The sequence below is a fragment of the Apis cerana genome, linkage group LG5, assembly GCF_029169275.1.
Source record: "Apis cerana isolate GH-2021 linkage group LG5, AcerK_1.0, whole genome shotgun sequence".
NCBI lineage: Eukaryota > Metazoa > Arthropoda > Insecta > Hymenoptera > Apidae > Apis > Apis cerana.
The window spans coordinates 11,817,734-11,842,885 of record NC_083856.1 but is presented as its reverse complement, the minus strand read 5'-3'; the positions used below and the strand labels follow the sequence as shown (position 1 = coordinate 11,842,885).

The 25,152-nt window shown below is 23.8% G+C and overlaps 5 protein-coding genes, 1 long non-coding RNA gene and 1 other non-coding gene across 14 annotated transcripts in view; 3 read left to right on the top strand and 4 right to left on the bottom strand.

The window, feature by feature from the left end:
* The window catches only part of LOC108003281 (prolyl 4-hydroxylase subunit alpha-1), a 301,958-nt gene extending 297,467 nt beyond the window's left edge, over window positions 1–4,491 (bottom strand). For 2 of the 3 annotated variants that reach the window (XM_062075347.1, XM_062075350.1), the window contains exon 1: window positions 4,276–4,491. In XM_062075347.1, the coding sequence (XP_061931331.1) occupies window positions 4,276–4,365 (90 nt within the window). In that variant the 5' untranslated portion in view covers window positions 4,366–4,491. The remainder of the gene's footprint in view (window positions 1–4,275) is intronic. The other variant, XM_062075355.1, reaches the window with a different exon arrangement.
* On the bottom strand, window positions 3,501–3,592 carry Trnay-gua (transfer RNA tyrosine (anticodon GUA)). The gene is given in 2 exon segments: window positions 3,501–3,536; window positions 3,556–3,592. It is a non-coding gene; the product is annotated as a tRNA-Tyr (tRNA).
* Window positions 4,492–4,918: 427 nt separating the features above from the next.
* On the top strand, window positions 4,919–5,917 carry LOC133666125 (uncharacterized). Its single transcript, XR_009829801.1, has 2 exons — window positions 4,919–5,637; window positions 5,749–5,917. It is a non-coding gene; the product is annotated as an uncharacterized LOC133666125 (long non-coding RNA).
* Window positions 5,918–7,112: 1,195 nt separating this feature from the next.
* On the bottom strand, window positions 7,113–13,312 carry LOC107997918 (pyrroline-5-carboxylate reductase 2). 2 transcript variants are annotated; one of them, XM_028666717.2, is made up of 8 exons: window positions 13,170–13,312; window positions 12,402–12,569; window positions 10,439–10,576; window positions 10,166–10,236; window positions 9,223–9,393; window positions 8,244–8,456; window positions 7,966–8,131; window positions 7,113–7,871 (listed from the first exon to the last, which is right to left on the bottom strand). In XM_028666717.2, exons 2-8 carry the CDS (start codon window positions 12,475–12,477, stop codon window positions 7,750–7,752), a joined length of 957 nt encoding a protein of 318 aa, XP_028522518.1. In that variant the 5' UTR covers window positions 12,478–12,569; window positions 13,170–13,312; the 3' UTR covers window positions 7,113–7,749. The 2 variants fall into 2 exon arrangements, with proteins under 2 accessions (XP_028522518.1, XP_016912354.1); XM_017056865.3 differs by lacking the exons at window positions 12,402–12,569; window positions 13,170–13,312 and adding an exon at window positions 10,695–12,290.
* A 20-nt stretch (window positions 13,313–13,332) lies between these two features.
* Window positions 13,333–18,334, top strand: LOC107997928 (transmembrane protein 135). 2 transcript variants are annotated; one of them, XM_062075345.1, is made up of 9 exons: window positions 13,333–13,484; window positions 16,116–16,246; window positions 16,471–16,597; window positions 16,753–16,907; window positions 16,979–17,237; window positions 17,346–17,513; window positions 17,595–17,735; window positions 17,824–17,990; window positions 18,063–18,334. In XM_062075345.1, the coding sequence occupies exons 2-9, from the start codon at window positions 16,128–16,130 to the stop codon at window positions 18,175–18,177; spliced, it is 1,251 nt and encodes a 416-aa protein (XP_061931329.1). In that variant the 5' UTR covers window positions 13,333–13,484; window positions 16,116–16,127; the 3' UTR covers window positions 18,178–18,334. The 2 variants fall into 2 exon arrangements, with proteins under 2 accessions (XP_061931329.1, XP_016912368.1); XM_017056879.3 differs by lacking the exon at window positions 13,333–13,484 and adding an exon at window positions 13,772–15,673.
* Window positions 18,335–19,625: 1,291 nt separating this feature from the next.
* Window positions 19,626–22,215, bottom strand: LOC107997868 (uncharacterized). Of its 3 annotated transcripts, none has more exons than XM_017056778.3 (6): window positions 22,073–22,215; window positions 21,898–21,990; window positions 21,484–21,817; window positions 21,219–21,406; window positions 20,137–21,143; window positions 19,626–20,063 (listed from the first exon to the last, which is right to left on the bottom strand). In XM_017056778.3, exons 1-6 carry the CDS (start codon window positions 22,123–22,125, stop codon window positions 19,780–19,782), a joined length of 1,959 nt encoding a protein of 652 aa, XP_016912267.1. In that variant the 5' UTR covers window positions 22,126–22,215; the 3' UTR covers window positions 19,626–19,779. The 3 variants fall into 3 exon arrangements, with proteins under 3 accessions (XP_016912267.1, XP_016912269.1, XP_061931328.1); XM_017056780.3 differs by having other exon boundaries at window positions 21,484–21,609; XM_062075344.1 differs by having other exon boundaries at window positions 21,484–21,609; window positions 21,898–21,985.
* A 211-nt stretch (window positions 22,216–22,426) lies between these two features.
* Window positions 22,427–23,802, top strand: LOC107997869 (haloacid dehalogenase-like hydrolase domain-containing protein 2). Of its 2 annotated transcripts, none has more exons than XM_017056782.3 (4): window positions 22,427–22,567; window positions 22,814–23,113; window positions 23,263–23,473; window positions 23,547–23,802. In XM_017056782.3, exons 1-4 carry the CDS (start codon window positions 22,473–22,475, stop codon window positions 23,712–23,714), a joined length of 774 nt encoding a protein of 257 aa, XP_016912271.1. In that variant the 5' UTR covers window positions 22,427–22,472; the 3' UTR covers window positions 23,715–23,802. The 2 variants fall into 2 exon arrangements, with proteins under 2 accessions (XP_016912271.1, XP_016912270.1); XM_017056781.3 differs by having other exon boundaries at window positions 22,431–22,570.
* The last annotated feature ends 1,350 nt before the right edge of the window (window positions 23,803–25,152 follow it).

Sequence of the window (25,152 nt, the reverse complement as noted above, 5' to 3'; positions counted from 1 at the left end):
CCTCGGTATGGGATATCAGTTTACAGAGGCCATTAATTTTTATTATTCATCGGCACTTTTCCCCGCCACCGTTAATAAATTTTCATGAATATCTGGAAATCTGTTGGCGCAACGACGACACGAATTATTAATATATGAAAAATAGTTGGATGTTAAATATTTATCGTTGCGTTTTACCGGCGGAGCGGGCGCATTCATCGGACACTTCCTTTAATTACAAGGGACATTAATTTTAAATACCGAGCAGATAGATCGATTTCGTTTCAATCCCGATAATTTTCCATTCGTTTAACCATCAAAATAATAAATTCCATTCTCGCTTCAATATCGCGAATATAATTTTAATCTTTATTTCTATATTTAATCCCCTTTCTCTATTTCCACGAGAATTCTTCCCGTGAAATTTCTCCGAATCAATCCAAAAGTACGAAGAATTATATAAATCGATATATGAATAAGAAGCACCTATAAACATATTTTCATCACTTTCAATTGAGAGACAAAGCTCTCTTTATTCAAAACGGAAAAAAAAAAATATTCCTCAACTTATTCAAAAACAAAGAAACTCTCTTGTCGCTAAAACAGAAATCATCCTTTCCCACCTTGATCTATTTCAGTTCCTTTACGAAAAGAAAAAAAAAGGGAGAGAAGAATCAACTCGTTCGGCGCACCTGTTCCCCGAGAAAACCATCCACCGTCTCGAATCTCGATCGAGTTCTTTCACGCTGGAACGAAGACGTTTTTCGATTTAATGAAAGAGTTCCATCTCGAATCGATCGCCGGTGTCGTCCATGTGCAATCCGCTTCCGTCCCAAACAAATACCGCCCCCCTCTTGGACAATATTGATCCCGTAGTTTCTCCTTTCGCGTCTTCTGCCGGTGGTCATCTCTCGAACAATGACCCCCGACGACGAGCTCGATCGGCTAATGAAACGCTTTTAACAGTTTTGTTTCGATCCTACAGCTCGATGCTAACTCTCTCGAGTCTCGAGACCTGTTCGAGTCTAGGGGAATTTCACGTTTTGACCTCCTTCATTGTGCGACTAGGGAAGGATTAAACTGATTAAAATGATAATTGTGAAAAATATATATTTCGTTGGAAACGAATTTTACTTTTTATCACAAATTAAATTTGAAGCATTTGGATGAGATTTTTTTGAAAAGTTGGAAAAAAGAAGTTATTTTCATTTTTTCTTATTTTTTTTTTTTGTTTCTCTAAATTTTCTTTTTACGGATTTCGAAGAAGGAAGGATGAAAATTTATTCGTAATTTAATTCGTCAAACGTTTTGTTCGATTTTTTTTTTTTTTTTTTTTAGAGGAAAATTATATTACTCGTCGGTGAAACAAGCGAAATTGCGTGCGATCAAGTCATACGATTATCGTTGTACCAATGACAAAAAGCTACGCCGCCATTGGTGGTTACCAGGTTCGCCAACATCGAAATTCCGGAAGCAAATATTTGACCGGATAAATCGGTGACGCGATTCATCCCATCTGCTTGTTGTGGAATGATCTGATTATCGTCTGTATCCTATGGTTCAATGTTTGAGCAAGATTTGTTATCGATAATGTAAATTGATTCTCTATTTATTAATTCTCTAGAAATTTAGAATTTTAGAGGAACGTTATTTTTATGATATTAAACCGTTACTTCGTCATTTTTAAATTATACGTTTACACATTAGCTTAGTAATTATGAATAAGCATCGTGATATTCACACGAAGTGTCACATCAACTCATACAGTGTGGTATGGCAAGTCACGTAAGGCTTGCTTTGTACGATTTCCTTCAAATGTCAGGTATGCACGTCTCACGCGTCAGATATACACGTATATCGGAAATAACTTGCGTGCAAATAGTGCGTACAGCAGAAAACTTTGAATGTGTATGTGTTTAAAGCTTTAACGGAACTTTATAGGAAGTTTCGCTTTCAGAAAGAGAAAGAATCAAACTCTTTGATTAAAAATGCGAAAGGAGAATGAATGCTTTAAAATAAAAAGAAAGAAAATTTAGAATAGAAGGGAAAGATAAGATATACATTCGCTAAACGATAAGCTGTATAATAAGATAGATACAGAGTTTCCGAGTTAGCGTAATAACAATGAAAACTTCTATTAAGTAAATCGAGGTATGATATCATCCTCTTGAATAGAATACTTATGAACCGAAGACCAGAGACTACGTTGAAGATAGAGGATCAGTTAAATCCGTTTCGATCAATAACCTTTAATACGTGTGCTAAAACTGTCTTATAACTTCATCTTTTTTTAAGAAAAAAATAGATAGATACAAATAAAATATCTAATACGATATTAAATAATAATTTTTCAAAATTGACTTAATAATGATCAAATCTTTTAATTGAAAAAGAAATTATCCTTAAAAATATTAAAATTCAAATTCTCTATCGGACTATTGCACGATGCTTATGTACAACGCATGCGCAACGTCGCATAAAGTACAGCGTCAAATCATATTCGTCCACAGTTGCGATCTATCGGCCGCGCGTCAGATATCACACCTTTGCGATCGAATAATTTATCGCGATCTGACGTGCAACCAACAATATAAGCAATTTCGCGCGTACAATACACCGCACCAGGAGCTTGCTACCCCTCCAATAAATATGAACAGAGTAGTAATAAATTACGAAGGACGATTAGAGCGGACCGGCGATAAATTAACGTGAACGCGCCCGCGGTGTATCAGCGTCGCGAACGATTCGCTCGATTGCCCAGGGTAGATTAATCCCTATTTTCTTTCACGACACATTCGATTATTTAGAAATTTTTTCATTAATGATTGGTACTATTACTGTAATTTATTTGCTGCAATCCTTTATTTTCTGAGATTCTTATTGAATTTCAGTCGAAAATTCGATCGCGAGATGACTTTGAAGCCATCTTGCGACAAATGTGAGAATGATTAACATGAGATACTAATACAAATATTTTTTATTTAAAAATAAATGTCTCATAATTTAAAATTAATAAAGGATATTTAATTTTCGATATTTTCAATTGTTTTTTAAAAAAATTAAATAAAAAAAATAGAATAATAATTTTTATACTATTTTCAATTTAATAAAAATACAGATTAGATATCTCTTTCTCATTTTTCTCTTTTTTAAAATTTAATTTTTTTAATTTAGAAGTAATGGAGAAAAGTTAATATGCAGTCATAAAAAGGATAATCTGCATTACCACCAAACATCTACACTATGATATGTAGTTGCACTTCCAGAGGGCAGTATGAATTTGATGCATAAAATAAAACAATAATAATCATTATGTTATATCGATTAACAAAATATAATAACGCATTCAAAAAACAAGAAAAAAAATTCTTTTAATAAGAAAAATTTATTTTTTCTATTTCTTAATATTATATTATTAAATTACGTAACTTTCTGTTATAAAATATAGCAAAAAAAAAAGTAAAAATATGAAAGCAAATGACAAAAACGAAAATTATGATTTTTGGGAATTAAAAAAATTTTCCTTCGAGCCGGATTCGAACCAGCGACCTATGGATGTCTCCAGAAATCAACCAACTACAGTCCACCGCTCTACCAACTGAGCTATCGAAGGAATTACAAAAATAGTACGTTTTAACGTAAACAAATCGCAATTTATCATACGATAAATTTTAAGATTATTTGTTAATAATAATAATACACATATATGTATATAATAATAATTATTATTATTTTTTTTTAATGGATTATTATAGATACTATATTATTATTATTATATATGTATGTATAAATATATATAGAAGACAATAAAATAAAAACGTTCTGATTTTTGTAGTTAATTATAATACACAAAAAGACAAAGAAATATATTATTTTTTTTATAATTAGAATATATAGTTGTGTACAAATATCACGTTTGAATATTCAAGTTTAAAAATATATTGAAAGATAAAACGATTATTACAAAATAATTCTAGATCATGTAAATGAAATTCATTACATGATTAAGATAAACCTCAATAATATTACAAAAATTATAAAGGTAATTGAATAATTATATGTTTATATTTTTCTTTTCACGATACATAAGTACTACATATATCATTAAAATTAAATACGATAATTAATAAATGAATGGCAGATTAAAGAGAACGGATTGTACATTAATAAGTAATTTCTGACAAAATTGAAAAAACAAAATAATTCTACAATGATATAACAAATATTGATACGATACACGATTAAAATAAGCGAAATCATTATTCATAAATCAATGCATAACCTAAAAGCACTCACCCACAATTCTCGCTGAAATGATTCGTTGTGATGGTAACCGAAATATTTCTTGACATCAATGTCTATCCAATTATTCGATGAAGTTAACATTTATCACAGACTTGCGTCAGGTTTGCCAAACATTTCGCGGAACATTAATGCACTTTTTTTGTTTACACACATCATCACACATCGCACTTGTAATATCAAACGCCACTTGTCGAACGTTTCCGAATAAAATATTCTACTGTCAAACGTGCTTATAATTGTACCATGTGCTGCCATCTAACGGCATTACAAGAATTTAAAATTTGAATATTTTTTAAACCATTTTGAAAAAAATCAATTACAAAATATTTTAAATATATTGATAAAGATGCTTTAGAAATATTAAATTAAATTAATATTATTATTTTATTTATTATTAGATTTTAATACTTAATTTAAAATAATGATTACAAGCAATGCAAAATTTCAAATAAAATTTAATTTAAAATAAATTATAAAATTTATACTCTGAAATAAATACTGATTCTAAAAAAGATATTGAAGCCACGAAATTTTGTATTTATGAATAATTTTTTTATCAAATACAAAGATTTTATATATCACAAATAAAAAGGAATCAATCTGAAAACTTCTAATTCAAACTTAAATTAATGATGACTGATATATGTGCCATCTTTCGGTTACTGTAATAGTATTTATATTTAAAATTTAAAAATTCTAAACAATATTTAAATTATATTAAAATATTTTTTTTCTTTATAAATAAATAAATAAGTAATAAATAATTTATAAATAATTAATTTATCTTTTAAAAATAAAATTTTTCATATTAATATCTCTATTGTATTATTACTAAATTTTTTTTATTTCACACTTATTATTTTAAATGATATTTTGTTATCATATTTTGTTTCTATAATAATATAGTTAATTTAACTATAATTATTAAACTATTTGTTCATTTTAATTTATATATGATATTATTCATCATTATCATCAAATAAATTTAAAACAAGAAAATATTATATATAAAAACATAACCTAAAAAATATTACATTAGTGTAAAATTCATAAAAAGTATTATAAAATTTTTTATCTTTTTATCTTTATATAAGAAATAATAAAATCATGTGCAAAAATAATAGAAAATATAAAAAATATTATAAATTACGAAAAAATTATAGTTAGTTCTTTTAAATAATTATATAAATGTCAAAATAATTATAATTCCTAATAAAATAAAATGTGATAATAATAAATTTAAATATTTAAAATGAACGAATGAAAGAAAAAAAAATAATATTGATTTATGAATAAATACATGTATAAATACAGTCATTCTTTCATCTTATTACAAATATTAAAATAATATAAGTAAGTAAAAAATAAATATTTTTATATTACATTTTATATTTTATAATTCATAATATAAATTATATATATATTTTTTAACTATAAATTAATTTAAAATTTTTTTTATTTCAGACTTATGATCGTGAATTCAATTGATTAATATTTCCATAAATTTTTCAAATGGAAGAATATATCCATATATAATATAGATAAGAAGATATTATAGATCTAATAACACAATTTAAATGTGAATACTTCTTCATGCAATTCTTTATTAATAAATTACATTTCATTTTTAAAATATTATTAATGATATTTTTTTAATTTGATTAATTTATATTTTACTTTATTTTTCTCCTAAATAAAACTGAATATCAAAAAATTTATAAAAAACAATTGACAAGCAATTGAAAAAAATATAAAAAAACATAAAGAATTGAAAACATATAATAATTTCTTGAATAATGAAAACTAAATGTGAAAAAAATGCTACACTAGAATGAAGAATATTTTGCAATTGAAAATGAACTAATTCTATATTACTAATTCTAAAGAAAAGTATGTATGTCATTTATAATAAGCTAAATCATAGAATTTTTTTGTAAATATCATATGCGTTGGACAGAAAAAATAAACAAATGTGCTAAAAAAGAATTGCACAATATCTTTTTGGAAGATATGCAATTGAGAACAATGAAAATAATATATTGCATTATAAATTAAGAAATCTTTGAAATAATTTGTTGTTGAAATTCATAGCATAAATAATTACCTTTATGCTCTTTTTTATTAAAAGAAAATTACAGTATGAAAATGCATGTTTCTTAACATATTATTTGAAAAATTTATAAATTTGTATTATAAATAAAAAAAGAAAATTTTACGAATTATAGAACCAAAGAGAAAAGCACCAAAAATAAAAAAAAGTGAAAAAAAAATTAAGAACAGAATAATAATACATGACTATATTAATATAAATTCTTTGTAATATATAGATTCTAGATTAAACTATTATATATAAATCTTATGAATTATAATGTAAAAACAAAGATATATAATGATATTATTCAAAAAAATTATTATATATTATAGAGAAATATTTAATTTAAGATTAAATCAAATTTTAATTTTTTTTAATAGTGAATCTTAATTTTACACAAGAAAAATTTATTATTATTATTTATTATTATATATATTAATTGAACAGCAAATATTATAAATTATTATAATAAAATTATAATAAATATTTAATTTTTATTTATAGATTTAATTAAATAGTTTTACATTATAATGCTATATGTTTTTATCTCATAAATATTCATAAATATTTTACATTTTAAAATTAATATAATCTAAGCTACTAACTTAATTTTCAAAATATAAATACACTAATAGATATAAATAAATATAATAATAAAAGAAAGAATAGAAATTTTTCTATGTATTAAAAAGAAAAGGTATTATAAAAATCAATTTATAAAAAAATTTGTAATAGAAACGTTTAAAATTTCAATATTTATTTTAACATTTCAATGTAAAACAATAAAAATAACATTTAATATGTTATTTTTTAAATATAGTATAAAATGCCATAATTTTATATCTTTACATATATATTATTTTTTTACATGTATAAAAAATTATAATTTGTATGATAATTTTTATAGTCTTAATTTATCATGAATTGTTTAAACAAAGAACATATTCGAACATGTTCTTATTTCATTTATACTAAAAGCATAAGCGTAAAAATGTTATCATTAAATATAAAATATAATTATATACATTTTTATACATTTTCATTATAAAATATGTTATCATCAAAAAAATAACAGATCTTAAATTAAATTTTTGGACATTGTTCTTTGAACATACAACAATGAATCATAAACATTTATCAAGTTAAAAGAGTTATATACAAAATATACAAAATATTTTTCAAGAATATTATGTTAGGAATTTTTTATAAAAGATGACAATTGTGATAATTATACATAATCGTTACTAAATTGAAACTATTATACTATTACTATTTACTTTGTTTTCTACAACTATAACTGTTACAACAATGTATTTTCTTACTTTCTTCGTTTTTTTTATCAATAACTACAACTCTTCCTTTATTCTGTCAATCTAATTTTTCTCTGTATTTGAACTAACTTCCTTACATCGTTTCGTTGACACTTCAACTGCTCCAATTATAGCTGATCTCAATCCGTGCTCTTCTAAATAATGTAACGCAACTATGGTAGAGCCTAATTCAAATAAGAATAAATAATTTTTAAATAAAAAATGCACAATAATTATTAACAAATATGTTACATGATATTAAATATAGCTTTTTTAAACCTGCTGGCGATGCTACATCATCTTTAAGCTGTCCTGGATGTGTCTTCGTATCTCGAACCATAGTACCAGCTCCAAGAACAGTTTGAGCAGCTAATTTGTACGCAAATGGCCTCATGAGACCCATTTTTACACCTCCATCCGCCAAAGCCTCTATCATCATATACACCTATATTGGTGAAAAGTAAAGAATAAGAATTATTTATTACTATAATTATTGAGAAATATATATACATATATATATATATGTATGTATGTGTATGTGAAATTGTGAAACATACATATGCAGGTCCTGAACCAGCTAAACCCGTAACGGGATCAATTAAATTTTCAGGTACTTCTTCACATAAACCCACAGAGGAGAATAATTTTTCTGCTATTTCAGCTTCTTTATCGCCTGCATACTTTCCACGAGCATACACTGTTGCACCACAACCTACAAGAACTGGCGTATTGGGCATTACTCTAATTACCGGAGTTCCATCTGGTAAGGCCTAAGATTGAAATTAAAATTTTAAATTAAAAGTCTTAAATAATGAAATCAACAAATGAAAAGAATAAAAGATAAAAAATAAAAATTTTCTTTTGTTATGAATCAGGATATATATTTATAAATTTAACGCATATGAAAACTTTCCTGCCAAAGTCGTGTATTTTTATTCTTCATTTCTTGTAAAAATATATTTTCGAAAAAAAATTCAAAATTTTGAATAAAATTTAAATATAAATTATATTTTTTGTGATCATGAGATATATGTATATAATTCATAGAATGTCAAGATCGATGCAATATAATATATCAAAGTGCTTTATCATTCATGCTTGATCATACGTTATATCATCAACAATAATTTATATTTTAAAAATGTTTTGTAACTTAATACGAAATATAAAAATATAAAAACTAATCTTCTTATGCAACAATTTCTTTGAAAAAATTCATTTTTTTAAATATTTTTTTTTTAAAACATAAATCATTAAAAATTATTTCTTATATAATAATTGTAGTTATGTATATGTTTATGTAACTTTTTGTATTATATTTTATAAAAATATTTCTAAAAAATAAATTGAATTTCAGCTAGAAATTTGTAATTCCAATATATATATATATATATATATATATATATATATATATATATATATATATAATAGAAATAAAATTTTTATAGAAAAGTTAAAATCATACAGAAAGTAATTATGATAATATAATAATTTATATATCAATATATAAACAAGAAGAAAAATTAAATTATTTACCTTTTCTAATGATGCCAATGGGATACCCATAGCAATAGAAAGTAAAAGTTTTTTGTAATTCTTTAACTCTGGAAGAACCTTTGGAACCACCTGTGGTTTTACTGATAAAATCAATACATCACCATAATCAATTACAGGTTGGTTTGAAAATACAGTATTTGATCCTATTTCCTGGAATCATAAATTAATTAAGATATTAGAAAATCCAAGTCAAAATATATCAAATATTCAATAATATACTAATAAAATAAAATAATGTATATAATAATACATAAAATTATTATGAAGGAATTATTATTATTATAAAAAATAAGATATAATACGATATTGGAAATATTTTTCCGTACAACAATTATCGATAAATTGAATATTTGTTAACAATTAATAATCTACAAGTGTAAAATTTATATATTTGATAGAATCTTGATAGAAATTATTTCAATTGAAATATTTAAAAAAAAGTATATTATATCTATTAATATTATCAACGCTAAAATAAAATTATCCTTTATTTAATTATTAATGTTTTCTTTTTAAACATAAAATTAAAACGTCAAATTTGAATAAATCTGAATTTTAAAGAATAAGAAACAATAAACTAAAGAAACAGTATACTAAAATAAAGTAAATTTGAATTGCAAATTAATAACTGTACGCATAGATTAAAATTATAATATTGATTTTATTAAATTTAAAATTGTTTATTTAATCGTAATAATAGATACGGTAAAAATTAATTATTGCTTTGAATGTCAAGCATATTTCTATCTTTGCTATCTATTCGCTGAGCAAACAAAAAATATTTGTTTTTATGTTTTTTTTCAAAGCGAATGCTTAATCCTGATAATGATCTGATAATTATGTTTTATTATCATTATTTATATATCTTGGAATGCAACGATAAGAAATTAAATTCATTTGATAAAAAAAAATTACTTCGTACCTTAAACGCATCTATGCTACTTATATCATTCGGAAGACAGCTAGCCAGCATCATTTCACCTTTGCTTAATCCTGAAAATCATAAATATGTAAGAGGATTATGCAAATATATTGGAAAATCAAAGGAATAACAAATCGTTCCGTATTTAAATAATAAAAACGAGCGTATTTACGTCAGAAAATATTAATTATATAAAATTCAATATCAATGTCCAGTCGTCGCAAAGAATAACAATATTATTTCGAACGAGCGAATATTTATATTAATAATTACCAGACCGTATGAAACCTCTGGCCAAAGCCTGAGCCATCTTGCCTCCTCCAATAAATCCAATCTTTAACATTTTCGTGTCGATGTTCAACGTCACCCTTTTCTTCTTCTCCTCTCCGTCGCCAAGAAGTTGGTCGCTCACTGTGCAAAGAAAAACTAAATTTCATAAAGATGAATTATCATCCTCAAATGTACATGCAATTGTCTCATCAAGATGCAGTTATTTACGATCTTCACTTATATATATATATATACTTACGTATACTTGTAAAAATCAAGGGATATTTAAATATTTCAAGATTGAAACTGGTTTCAAGATGTTTCTTCTTGTTTATATAATTTGACGATTTCTTTTCGTGAATGATTATTAAGAAAGAAGGGAATAAAAAAAAAAAGATCGTTTATACAAATATGAACGCACAATAATTATGAAAAAAATATTAAGAAATCACGCATGCAGAGCAGTTTCTAATTTAAACTCATTTAATTACAATGTTTGAACAAATTGTGCCCCACTTTCCGCCTCCCATCCCATCTTCTTCGACAGAGAGATGATGATTTCAATAGTATTTTTTTTATATATAATCACGCATGAGATAAAGTATAAAGTCTGCGCAATATGTTTTCATACATTAAAAACATGCGACGAGCGGAACGTGAGTTGAACAAATCTCTCAAAACAATTGTACGATCGCGCCGTTTCCCTGGCGAATTATTAAACATTTCTATTGCACTTTTACAAGAAAATTATGAGACGCCATAATTCGTCGTTCTATCGCATTGTTTATGACAACTGAAGGTTTCCTATAAATCGCTTCTATTATATGTACATCGATAAACGAGCATTACATAATTGTTATTCAAATTGTTCTTAATAAGATGAATTCGAACGCAGACAATCAAACCGTGTTACGTTTTCAACGGTGAACTTTCAACGGTGACATTTCAATGGATATTTAAATTAAATTGTTTAGATGAAAGATCTGGACAAAAATATACGAGATAAAAAGTGTGTAACTTTATTACTTTACGATACGTAAAAAATATTATATGTTTAAAAAGGAAAAAAATAGAGATCAAGTGGTTGGAATTAAAAATAAATATAGAAAGATAATATTAGAAACGTTAAATAAGCATTAAATATTGATTCAAAGTGACGGAAGAAAAAATTATTATAGCCGAAAATCAAAAGAGATATATTCTTAAGAGAAATAATAAATTAATATTGGTAGTAAATTATTGCGAATATGTATATTATTTTTTTTTCACCGATGAAGCGCAATTGAAAGAAAATATTGTCAAGGACGCGAATCTTATGATTAATCGAATGAATACAGAAATATCGTACAATTCATTTATCAAATCCAAAGGTTATTCAACATCTTATTAAGATATTATGAAAATTATAAGACGTATTTGCTAAACGATTATATATTTCTTAACAGTTTTTATTTTTCTTCGATTCGAAAGTTTATCCAAACATTGAAAAAAATTTTTAAACTTATTGATACTCGTGCATCTTGCTACGTTATATTTAGTTCCAATCTGTCGGAGAAATTCATCGATGATTTGTTGATTCTGAATTTTTGTGCACATTGATATGGAATTATAATAGAATTAAAGTAAATTTAATTTTTCGTTCGATGCCAAAAATATCATGTTGAAATTTCTAAAGTCATTTGATAATATTAATAACGAAAGTAATTATTGACCAATTAAAACGATTCGTGGAAACATTTCTTCAGCTATTATGAGCGCTATACTTTCGCTCGTATTTCAGTTTAAGTTTAATCACGTATTCGAGTGAATGCATGCGAATGTGATAATAGTACGACACAAACAATATCACGTGTGGAAAGACTTAGCAATTGATTAAGCAGACTCACGTTTCGTTTTATTATCACGGATCATTTGATAATATTGCGATCTAGATTGAGCGGAAGTAATATTACTATTTATTACTCACCGCTTCGAGCATTTAAACGTCGACGAACTCGTCGGCCTAATCTTAGAAATTCCATTGTCTTCAATCCTGTAGTCATTACCCTCCTTTCCTTTTCTTTTTTCACCAAGATTAGAAAATAATTGATAGATACAAAAGTTGTTGAGATTAAATGTATGGCGCCACGATAAGCTATAAACAAACAGAATTCGTTGAAAGATCTAAAAATCTTGTTTACAATAGAAATTTCTCGAATGCAATACATATGTGTGTATATATATATATATATGTGTATACAATACACATTTACTCTTATTTATTTTATTTATTATTACTTACTTTATTATTTTATACTATTCTTATACGAATACATTCACATATATATTTACTTAAAATTTGTATCAAAATAATTGCACATCAAATCTCTAGATGATTAAAATGCATTACTTGCTATATTTATAATTTTTATAAATATAGGTGTATGTATTTATTGCGTTGATTATATTTTCTTTAAAAAAAAAATAATTGTCGGAACGAATGTGAATATAAAACATGTATGATATTATAAAAATAGAAGATAATAGAGTAGAGGAATGTAAACGTATAATTAAAACTGATTAGTTAAAAAAAAATATATAAAGCTAAAAAATGCCTACGTGATATAAGTCACGCAACTGATATAATTACACATATATCTATTAGATATCATTTATAAATAACAAATGATTTAAAATTTTTTTTTATGTATGCTTAATAATTTATAAAATTACGTAAATAAATAATAAAACTTACATGATTTACATACTGCAGAAAAGTCTCTTTATATACAATCTTATGATGCAATGATGTCACACTGCAATCGGCAAAACGATTGTTCTCTTCGTAATTGTGTACTATATTTAACACATATACTGTCTCTTCCCTGCCTTATATACCAACATGGATCACCATGTAGAACTGAAATACGAGTAACAATTATTGTTCATCAGATACGGAAAACTACGGTCGTAGTGACCAATCACAATTCAAACATAATTGTATCACCCCTTATCTGATACAGTGTCTTTCCAAGTGTAACGTATAGGATCTCGAATTATCTACAACCAGGTATCTTTGCACTTATCCTTAAATTAAGAATTTCTATAATAACGAATTGATCTTCTGATAAATTTTAGTGTTAAATTTTATATAGATATATATTGATTATATATATTTATTTCCTAATAATGTAATAAATATGATAAATAAATTCGACTTATTAATTATCAGAAATATCATTACACACATCAATAAATTATCAATAGATTATAATTAACGAAAACGAAGATTTCTCTTAAGTAAATGCTAAGTATAGATATTAAGTATGACAAAACGAATGTAACCCGCGATTTGTAAGCTATAAAATTCTCTAAAAAGACGTTCCAGAAACAGTACATAGATGTCAGTAGCAATGTAGTTACGCGATCATGCGCGACTATAGTATAATATATAGGTCATATTATGAAATCGATTTTTTTTTTATATAAAATAGAAATAAACAAATATATTTTTCTCAAGTTAAATATTATTTTGTATAATTAAAAATGTAATATAATTCTAATTCTCTGTCGATCATTGTAATTTTTCTAATAAACTTATTTACAAATCGTAATTCAACAATAAAAGATTTTAATATGCTTATACATATGGCTTTTAATATATTGTATTATAATATCTTATATATTTTTATGATTATTTCCAGATTTTAATATAAAACTATACTCACAGCTTATTACTCGATAAAATTTAACTTTAATCATCAATGACCGACAGAGCAACAATATAAAAAGTAAAAAAAGATCGCTTGAATTCCTAATAAAAAAACCTGTTTCAATATATTTGCACACATTTACTTTTTTTTTTTATAATATTTTCTTCTATTCTCGTAAGAATTCTATCATCTTTTTATCTACTATATTAGTTAGAAAATTTTTAATTTTGTTAAAAAGTATTTAGTGAAATATTTTGATCATAATTCTTATAGTTTTCAAATACTTTATTCAAATTTAATATGAAAAATTTAATAACGACATATAATTTGATATATAATAATGACAATAATTTAAATAATAATATATAAAATTTCAAAATATATTGATAAAATTTTATTATAATACTAAACTATAATATATACTATATAAATTTTAATATATTTATATATAAATATAAAAAATTTTTAAATTTATATTATAAATTTTTCAAAAAAATTATTCTCTATAAATTCTCTATAAATGTAATATATTGATATATTACATTTCTAACTTATATTACTAATTTTAGTCAGGTATCCTTTCACATAAAGTAGGTTTATAGTAATAATAAACCGGAAATAGAATTAGAAAGTTATTATAAATTATAATATATAAATTTTAATATAATGCATTTAAAAAAGTCATCAATTTATTGAAAATGTATAAAATGAATTTTTAATATAAATTCTTTAAAATTATAAACAAATAATAAACAAACAATTTATCTTACATAGAGAGATATATATATATTTTATGTATTTTTTTTCATCTGCGATTAGAAAGATAATAAAATAAATCATTAACATAAATCAATATCATAAATCAAGATAAAATAAAAATAATTTTTTTTACTTTGATACTTTAATAGTTTAATATTAACTTATTGAAATATATTTAAATATTTAAATTATAATAGTAAATGTGAAAGGTCGTTTGAAAATGAGTTGACTTTGTACTGTCTGTTCAGTCGGTGACGAGCGGTCGACAAGTCCGCACGCATTGATTTAGGTGTTACTGTGAATTTTTTTTGATCTACAAAACGCATTTATGATATACCGCTTTAAAGAACTAAAATTTAAAATCAAAAATAAGTTTTTTAATTCTTGATAAATATTTTTCAACTATTATATAGATTTTTTTAATCAATCATAATTTTATCAATTCATGTTTAGCTGCGTAATTCAAAATAATGTATAACAATTAAAAAAAATGAATTCAATAAAGTATTTGACATTATCAAAATAATTATAACTGTGTGTCAACAAAAGTGTTATCTTTAGTTTTGTGCGATATTCCTCGTTGAAAATTGACATTTTATAACCAGAAATTGGATTCAACTGCGAAATTTTTAGTTATCAAAGAATGCCTTCGCAACTAAGCAAATGCATCGATATATCCTGTAAGGAATACTCACATTATTGGAGAGATTCCTGTTTAATAGCAGCAGCCGGTCTTGGCATAGATGCTCTTCAAGAATGCCTAAAGATATATTCTACAGTTTACATAGTATGTTTATTAATTTTTTCTTTTAATTTTTTTATATCTCGTTTTCAATTTAATAATCGTAATGTATTATTGAAATATAAATTATAAGAAAATCTTAAATATAACATATTTTTATTCATATTTTTATGAAAAGCGAATAATTGTTATAAAAAAAAATAATATGTCTAAATTTCTTCACATGTAAATTATAATTGGTTGAATTATAACACTTATATAAACAATACTAAACAGTAAATAGTATTTCATTTTCTCGAAAGATATTTATTGCTAGATTTGTATATATTATATAGCAGATGAATAATAATTTTTAAACTTCCAAATTGTATAATTATTTCAAGCAAAAAGAAAAAAAAATTATAAATTATAAATTGTTTCAGTTTTTCAAATTTAACTAACGATGTTAGCGATATACGATTTCTATTTTTTTCGATATTTATTTTAGGTTGCTCTTTTAATGAAAGGGAAAGTACCATCTAAAGCAGACATTAAAAAAACAATATTGGGTCTTTTGCAATCAACTGCTTTTCTCTCATGGAGTGCTTTCTCATATTCTGTGTTTATTTGTTCTTTAAGGTTTGCATAAGTAAATTTGTAATTTTATTCATAATCATATATAATTAAAAATTTTTGGTAAATAAAAGTATAAGAAATTTATTATATATTAAAACTAAAATAATTTGAAATAAAATCTTTGAATTGAATTTGTTATTCTTCATTATTTAATTTAAGAATAAATTTAAGAATTTTTTATTACTTTATATTATTATATCTATACATATAAAAACTATATATTTCAGACGTATACTTGGAAAATTCAGTCTTTTGACTGTATCATTTCTTCCATCTTTTTTATCTAGTTTGTCAGCTATTATTATTGAGCGACCATCAAGACGTTCTTTATTAAGTTTATATGTATCTAATGTTGTGAGTAGATTAATTTGCTAATTTTTTGTTAACATAATAGAAAATAGAGTTTCTATGAAAATTTATATGAATCTATAAAAATATAATTTCAATATATATTTTAGTTATATATTTTATTTTTTTATTATATAATTAATTATAAAATTCTTTATTAGGCAACAGAAACATTATTTAAAATGGGAGTAGAAAGAGGATATTATTCTCCTATTTCACATGGTGGAACATATATTTTTGCTACATCAATAGCATTGTTACTTTATTTCTATCGTTCTAAACCAAATAAACAAGTTTCCTTATATAAAATTTTTAGGTATTTATTTAGTTTATTTTTATTTATTAATATTATAGACAATTTTCAATTAATTAGAAAATTTTCATTAGAATTATTGTTGGAAAATATGAAGGGAATGAATATCTTAAAAAAGAAAATTTAAATTGTGAAACACAAAACAACTCTGCTAATGAAGAGAATAATAGAAATTTAATAAAACAACATATTTTAAATAAAACATCCTGTAAAAAAAATATATTCATAAAATCACTTGAAATATACAAGAAAATCATAGAAAGATTAAAACAACTTAAAGGAAAACATATATCATGTTCACATCCTTTTAGTTGTGTTCATTATATATTAAAGGTATATATGTATATATATATTAAAGGTATATATGTGCATATAAATAAATGAATAACAAAAATTATATGATTTGAAATGCATATTATTGATGCTTACTTTCATTTATAGGGTAGTATACAAGTATTTAGTTATGCTCTAAGTGCCCAATTAGTGATTAATTTGTTTTTTGGTACTAGAAAATTAATTACAAAACCATTCTTAACAAGAGCAATAATTTTTAGAAAAGACAATCTAAATTTACCTATGTTTTTAGGTGGTTTTACTGGACTTTATAGGGTATTATTATTATTATATTTTATTAGAAAATGTTAATTTTGTTTAATTTATATTTTTATAATAATTTCAAATATATTTTAGCTAATATCCTGTTTATTAAGAAGATTTTTTAAAAAAGATTCTTCTTATTATGCAATACCCGCTGGACTTATTGGTGGTTTAACATTTATGATTTATAGTAGTAATACAATAGCTTTATATTTTATGTGGAAAGCATTACAGGTATTTTTGAAATTAATTTTCTAATTTTACAATTTAATATTTTCTTATATAAAAATTTATATTTTACATTATACTCTTTTTCATTTAGTTGTTATGGAATGATCTTGTGGAAAAAAAGATAGTACCTGAAATAAAGTGGTTCGTGATCTTTTTATATTGTTTTAGTACAGCAGTACTCTTCCATGTAGCAATCTTTGAACCACATCTTTTAAGATCTTCCTATTGGAAATTTTTATATGCTATATCTGGAGGAAGGTAATAGATAAACTTATTATTCATGTAAATATTTAATATAAATTATATACTTTTTTTTTTCTACAATTTCAGAATAGCAACAATGTCTCGAGAACCATTAGATATATTTGGTTTTGAAACATCTAAGCATCTCACGGACGTACTAAAAAAAACTAATACTATCATTAAAAAAGCTTATATTTTTTAATTTAATAACATAAAAAAAAGAAGATATATTGAATTTTGTTTTTATACATGTATTTGTTATTTATAATATCAGAAAAATGACAATATGATTCAAAATGTTTGTTTCTATGTAAAAAGATACAAAAAAATTTATATATAAAACTTCCTCCTCAAGAAAACTGGATTTGAATTTTTTGAATACGCGTGCACTCAAATAAGGTCGATAGGTATTTGAGAAATATCACGAGGTAAGGGGAATGCTTCTAAAAAAAGCGAAAACAACATGTAATTATCAGTGCTATTCAAATTTCGAAAATTTTTCTTCTTGTATCTTTATATTATATTATAAAGTGCTATGTAATATTATAATATATCATATGCACCAATATATATATATATATATATAATTGTGTGTGTGTGAGTATGATTTCTCTTCGATTTGTAAAAGTATGTTAAATTTTTTATTTTTACTGTTGATGCATACGAGAGGACGAAGTTATGTGCAAAAAGTTTGGACGATATTGCAGTAGGCGGAGTCAATTCTGTTCCCCTTTCTTCATACCCCTTACATGCCTGAAATAATGTTTTAGTGCATGTGTACTTAATAAATGTTCGTCTTAAATTTTTGTAGCATAAAATAAAATTTTTTAACAAGGAATAAAAAATGTATACAAGATGATTTTATAAAAAAAACTATTTTATAAAAATTAAATTTAAATATTTATTAAATACGCTTATTTTTATATAGTCCTTGAATATAACGGTACAGTGAGGTAAGGGGAATAGTATAACTCTGCTTAGTGCGCGTGTACTCCCACCGATAAGGAATGAGAAATGTTCTCCTGACCCCATATACTCCGAGAATATTCATTAGTACATTGGAGTGCATGTGTACTAAACAAGTACATCATTTTATATTCTTATTATATTTTTTAATAAATTTTTGATGTCATTAATATTAAAATATTTTACATACATTGGAAGTATGTACTAATAAAATATATATATTAATAAAATAATTACCAAAGAAACAAATATAATGAACTTTTGTATTAACATTTTGCAATAGTTGTAATTTTAAAATTTAGATTTTCATTAAATTATACTTAAAATGATTATTCATTAATATTATGATCTATATAATAGGTATTTATGGTTATATGATATTTATTGGTTATTCTTATTTAATATATCTGTGATGTTAATATAATTCATCTAATTTATAAATTTTATACATTAAAATATAATATGTATATGTGTGTGTGTTTGTGTGTATGTGTGTGTATGTAAAAAAAAAGAGAAAAATGTGAAACAATTATTATAAACAACTTGTTAAAAAATTATAGATATTTTTACAAGCACGTACAAAAATCTTTTTCCTAAATATATATTCAATATATGTGATAATGAAAAATTTATATATTGTTAATTAAAATTTTATAAACAATTAAAAAAATTTTTATATCTTGATTATATTTTAATAAAATTGTATAATTTATTTATTAAGTTAAAAAAACCTACATTGTTAAATTTTTTTCTATTTCCACATTTCTTGTGATGATTGTGATATGCTAATAATAAATAAAATATATGCATATAGAACATTATAGAACATTATAATATACTATTTTTGTTTTTTAGCAGTTTCTAATGCTTTATTCATTATAACATCTGCATTTCTTTGTTCTTGTTTCCTTTTTAATCGCTTTTTTTTCCTTAGAATATTATTCCAATTAATTTGACTTTTCATTTTTAAGTTTTTCTCATCTATAATTCCAGGAACAATTTTGGATTCTAATTCTGAAATATTATATTCTTGTATTGTACTACAAAGTGGATTTATAAATTCCAAGGTATCATCTTGCCAAGGAAGCAAACCAATTGGATATTCTGCCCAATTATAAGTTGCTAAAAAATAAATGATAACTTATATCTATTTATTAATATCTTAGAAAACAAACTTATAACTTTATATACTTACCAACTGCAAAGTTCCAGTAATTATTTCTAATATTTTCATTGGTACAAATATGATATGTTTTATCTTGTAAATTATTTTGTGTATTACCTGTATGTAATACATATTCATTAAATTGAATATCTTTGAGAATAAAAGTTTTTTCATATTCATAAGAATCCATATTATCCATATCCATATTATTTTTATCAACTGTCACATAAAGATTCATTAAATTTAATAATAAATGTTTGTTATCATTATTTATTATTGGACTTATTAATTCTAAAAGGGGCACAATAAATTTAATTGAGAATTCATTTATATTTAATATAACCTTTGAAATAAATTTTATATCAGTTAGACATGGCAATATTATATCTGATAAATTAAACCATAATGCACATTTCAATTGCGGATAAATACGATCTGTTTCTTCTTTGACTTTAAGTTCAAAAGTTTTTACTGATAAATTTTTTTGTGTTTTTTCTAACTGATATTCTAGAATTCGAGATATACAATGTGCATTATTTAATTTTAGAAAACTATATGATATAGAACTTATCCATAAAGAAGCTAATAATCTCTTTTCTTTATTTATTTCTTCATTATTTACTAATTCAAGTAGTTTTATAATTAATACTTCCATGAAATCTTTTTCATATAATACAAATATTATATCTTTCCAAAACTCGATCATGCCTATTGGCAATATATTTTTTTGCAATACAGTTTCAATATCCTCATTTTGAGTAAAAATTAATAAAATATCTTTATTTGGTAAAAAAATTTCTGAATTAAATAATGTATTGCAAACTATATTTTTTTTATTGGGTATGGATTTTTTGTTAAGATATCTAGATATTTCTGATAAAAGAACAATTCTTGCAGTTTCTAATGTATATTTTTTATCTTTTTTTATATCAGTCTCTCTAATAGTCTCAATATAATTATCTTTTTCATTTTGCACATCTTCATTATTTTTTTCCAATAAAGAGATAGCATAAGAACGTAGATCTTGTAATGTTTCCCTATTAATGATATTAATTTATTAATATATATTCATCATAAGCTAATATCATAAAATAATTTAATGTTACATATACCTCAATTGAGAATCTGGAACATCAGATACTAAATGATAACCAGCATGAATATATAAACTAACAGAACTCCAAAGTTCAATTAAATCACTAAAATCCTGTACTTCTTCATTCTCTTGAATTTCTTTCATAGATTCTTCAGTAATTAAGCACTCCTCAATTCTTTTGCCTTCAGCTGCCCAATATTCTTCCTTTAAATATATATATTTATATAAAAAGTTTTTTTTTTGATATTATTATTATTAAACTATTATAAAAATAAGCTTACATGTAGCCAGGTTAACAATATATTCATTGCTATTCTCAATACATCAATGGATGGTAATTCATAACCATGAGCAGTATCATGCCTTAAGTTTACTATCCATTCTGGAATATTGAGCTGCTTTGCAATCTGAAACAAGGATGTTTGCTTCGTATGTCCTATATTAGATATATGATTTAGAAATCTCATTATTGTAGTTGAATACATCAAACATAAGTCATTTTCATAACTAATTGGCAACTCGCCATTATTAATTTTGGAAGTCCATTCGCGATCTCTAATACACACTTGCATAATTGATAGAGTACAATCAACTCCTATCGGTAATTTTGGTATCCTAAAATACTTTTAATTAATAGTTTTGCCTTTTTTAATACTTATTTATGATACTCTATTAAATATTTATCATTTAATTACCTTGCTTTCCATGCAAGCAACATTTCGTATCCCATTAATTGTTCATTTATATTGTTAGAATAAATCTGTTTATATACTTGATGCCATTCTGCGCTATATAATGCAAATGCAACTTTTAATAAATTTAAATAAATTTTTTTAACATATAAAAATTCTTAGTTATCTTAATACTTACAGAGAAAACCATGGTACTTGTTTTACATCTTCTTGCCTCATGGAGAGCGCCATATTTGACCACGTGCAATGAGAAACTTTACGTTACTATTTTGTAATTGTTTAGACTTATATATATAGTTGCCACGATATGCTACCTTCTCTATCATTAAAAGTGATTCATTTTTCCTACGGCAAATTTATACAAGAGAAGAATATTACGTCACGTTATTCTCAATACCGTTGCTAGATTAGCAGAGATACTACGTCATATAACAAGGCTTCCATCAAAGTCAACATTGTATCGTGATTGTGTATGTAATATATATACTTCGAATTGTGTAACAAACATTGGATAAATAACCAAATTTAATATATAATATATAAATATATATAAAATAAATAATAAAATTTTGTAAAATATGGCAAAACAAATAAAAATGGTACTAATAGATCTTAGTGGTACTCTTCATATTGATAATACAGTGATTCCAGGTGCAGTGGAAGCTTTAAACAGGTGGTAATTTTATTTATTAAAATTATTAAATTATTGTATTAAATTAAATATTAAAATTATTTATATCTAATAATAAATATCATAACACATTTTATATTACGTCGATTCCATTTTATGATTAAAATTAAATTCATTGATTTATATAATGAATAATAATAATAAATGAAGATTTAATAAATAAAATATAATTTATTAACGATGTATTATAATGATATATTAATATGAAATTTTATTACTTCCATATAGGCTTCGAAATGCTAATATACCGTACAAATTTGTCACAAATACAAGTAAAGAATCTAGCAACTTACTATATAATCGATTAACAAAATTAGGTTTTACTGTTAAAAAGGAAGAAATTTTTAGTAGTTTAATTGCAACAAGAAAACTGATCATTTCGAAAAAATTAAATCCAATGTTATTGATTGATCCTCATGCTAATGAAGATTTTGAAGATTTGGTAAAAACAAATGAAACAATGAATGCTGTAGTAATTGGATTGGCACCGGATAAATTTCATTACGAAGAATTGACAAAAGCATTCAGGTGTTTGTTTGCATTCAGCATGTTATATAATAAAATTTTTTTCAATATTATTTTTCCAGTATGTTTCTAACTTTGTTTCCAATATTTAAATATATTGTAATAAAATATTTATTACAATATGTTTGGAAATAAGTTATTCTTAATTTCAGGTTACTATTAGATGGTGCATCTCTCATAGCAATTCAAAAAGCTCGATATTATAAAAGATCAGATGGTTTAGCTTTAGGACCAGGGTGTTTTGTTGCTGGTTTAGAATATTCTGCTAATGTAAAGGCGGAAGTCATTGGAAAACCTACTGCAGAGTTTTTTAAAGCTGCTTTAGGAAACGTATCTCCCGAAGAAGCAATTATGATCGGCGATGTAAAAATTATTTTATATAAAGTTAATCAGTATTTTCATATTTAATTTTTTGACGTATTTGTATTTTTTTTAGGATGTTAAAGATGATGTAGCTGGTGCCCAAGCTATCGGTATAAGAGGAATTCTAGTACAAACTGGAAAATATCGAGATGGAGATGAAAATACAATTACACCACTGCCTACAAAAGTATGCAGCTCTTTTGTACAAGCTGTAGAATATATTCTTAAAAAAGAAATTTAAATATTATGATTTTGCAATAATATAATGTATATTAGTGCACATGTACATTTATATAAGTTATTCTGTATTAAATTATATTTTATTCAAATATTAATAATTCTCTAATGATATACATGATCTAGGAATAATTTCACAATATAATAGTTTAAAAATATAAAGTAAACATCATAATCATAAAGAATTTTTTCTGAAATTAAATATAACATTATCAAATTGTATTTTTTCTAATAATAAAATGTGTTACAGATTCTTTTCAATATATCGCGCGACTAATAGTTGAAAATATTTTATAAATATTAAACGAATATCGTCTCATCGCGTAATAAAATATAGAAAAATTCATGATATCATAAATGAATTATGTTTATAAAATAAAATAAACAATTCAATCAACTCTTTCAATCAGAATTTTATAGGTGTGAGACGATATCTATTTGATTCTAAAGACAAAAAAAAAATAATTATTTATAATTATAAATTTCTATCAATTATATAACATTAGATAATAAATATTAGAATTATCGTGATTAATAAATTAATATTAAAAGCAGTTGTACAGAAAAATCTTTTTACAAGAAATAGGTGCACTGCAGAAATTTTTGTTTAGTATAAAATTTGGCACCATTTTACAATCTTTTCTTTCTTTTCTTCTTTTTAATATGAGAACTTTTATTTTGAGAAAATCTATTTGTCCCTTATTAAAAAGAGGGTATATAATTAGTTTTGATTTAAAGATTTCATGTTTTAAAAGTATAATTACAAGCGCTTTTTTAATATTATACATTAATACTTCCATTAATGAACAATGTTGTCTTCAGTGAAGAAAGCTCAGTTATAATATTTTATGAATACTGTATGAAATGCATGTCTTGTGAGTAAAATAATTACAATATTATCTACAAGTGAAGCTATGAAAAAATATACTAAATTTTTATGAACTTGCAATTATGCAATTATTTATGATATAAAAAATTAGAATATGAAAAAAAAATACACAATAAAGTTTTTTTATAATGAAACAAAAAAAAGTAAATTATCAAAAAATTTCATTGAATAGTTAATACTTAAAATTTATGAAGAGAATTCTTACAAATATATAACTAAATTAGATTCTGATAAAATATTTTCTATGATTATGCACCACAATAACATTAACTTACAATTCATATTATTTTTAAAAGATCAGTAGATTATTTCATAATTTAAATGCCCTCTACAACTTATAATCTAGGATCAGGCACATATTGATTTTCTGTTGCAATAAGGAGGGTCATTTTATGAAAATACATTTGACTTAAGAAATGAATAAAATATATATAATGATAAGAATTAAATGTGGCAATAATTGATACTGGATCTTTGCAAAAATATACATATAATACCGATATATAAACATAAAAATGAATCAAACTTAACTGTAATTTTACAATATTTTTGG

What these genes read in the sequence shown, in the direction of transcription:
- LOC107997869 (XM_017056781.3), top strand. Translation starts at nt 22,473, where the DNA reads ATGGCAAAACAAATAAAAATGGTACTAATAGATCTTAGTGGTACTCTT. An exon ending in GTGGAAGCTTTAAACAGGTG is followed by an intron (nt 22,571 to 22,813) that starts GTAATTTTATTT and finishes ACTTCCATATAG; the next exon opens with GCTTCGAAATGCTAATATAC. An exon ending in GAATTGACAAAAGCATTCAG is followed by an intron (nt 23,114 to 23,262) that starts GTGTTTGTTTGC and finishes TCTTAATTTCAG; the next exon opens with GTTACTATTAGATGGTGCAT.
- LOC107997868 (XM_017056778.3), bottom strand. Translation starts at nt 22,125, where the DNA reads ATGGCGCTCTCCATGAGGCAAGAAGATGTAAAACAAGTACCATGGTTT. An exon ending in TTGCTTGCATGGAAAGCAAG is followed by an intron (nt 21,818 to 21,897) that starts GTAATTAAATGA and finishes AAAGTATTTTAG; the next exon opens with GATACCAAAATTACCGATAG. An exon ending in TATTGTTAACCTGGCTACAT is followed by an intron (nt 21,407 to 21,483) that starts GTAAGCTTATTT and finishes ATATATTTAAAG; the next exon opens with GAAGAATATTGGGCAGCTGA.
- LOC107997928 (XM_017056879.3), top strand. Translation starts at nt 15,530, where the DNA reads ATGCCTTCGCAACTAAGCAAATGCATCGATATATCCTGTAAGGAATAC. An exon ending in GTGTTTATTTGTTCTTTAAG is followed by an intron (nt 16,247 to 16,470) that starts GTTTGCATAAGT and finishes TATATATTTCAG; the next exon opens with ACGTATACTTGGAAAATTCA. An exon ending in GTGTTCATTATATATTAAAG is followed by an intron (nt 17,238 to 17,345) that starts GTATATATGTAT and finishes TTTCATTTATAG; the next exon opens with GGTAGTATACAAGTATTTAG.
- LOC107997918 (XM_028666717.2), bottom strand. Translation starts at nt 12,477, where the DNA reads ATGACTACAGGATTGAAGACAATGGAATTTCTAAGATTAGGCCGACGA. An exon ending in ACGTTTAAATGCTCGAAGCG is followed by an intron (nt 10,577 to 12,401) that starts GTGAGTAATAAA and finishes TTCTTTGCACAG; the next exon opens with TGAGCGACCAACTTCTTGGC. An exon ending in CATTGGCATCATTAGAAAAG is followed by an intron (nt 8,457 to 9,222) that starts GTAAATAATTTA and finishes TTTCAATCTTAG; the next exon opens with GCCTTACCAGATGGAACTCC.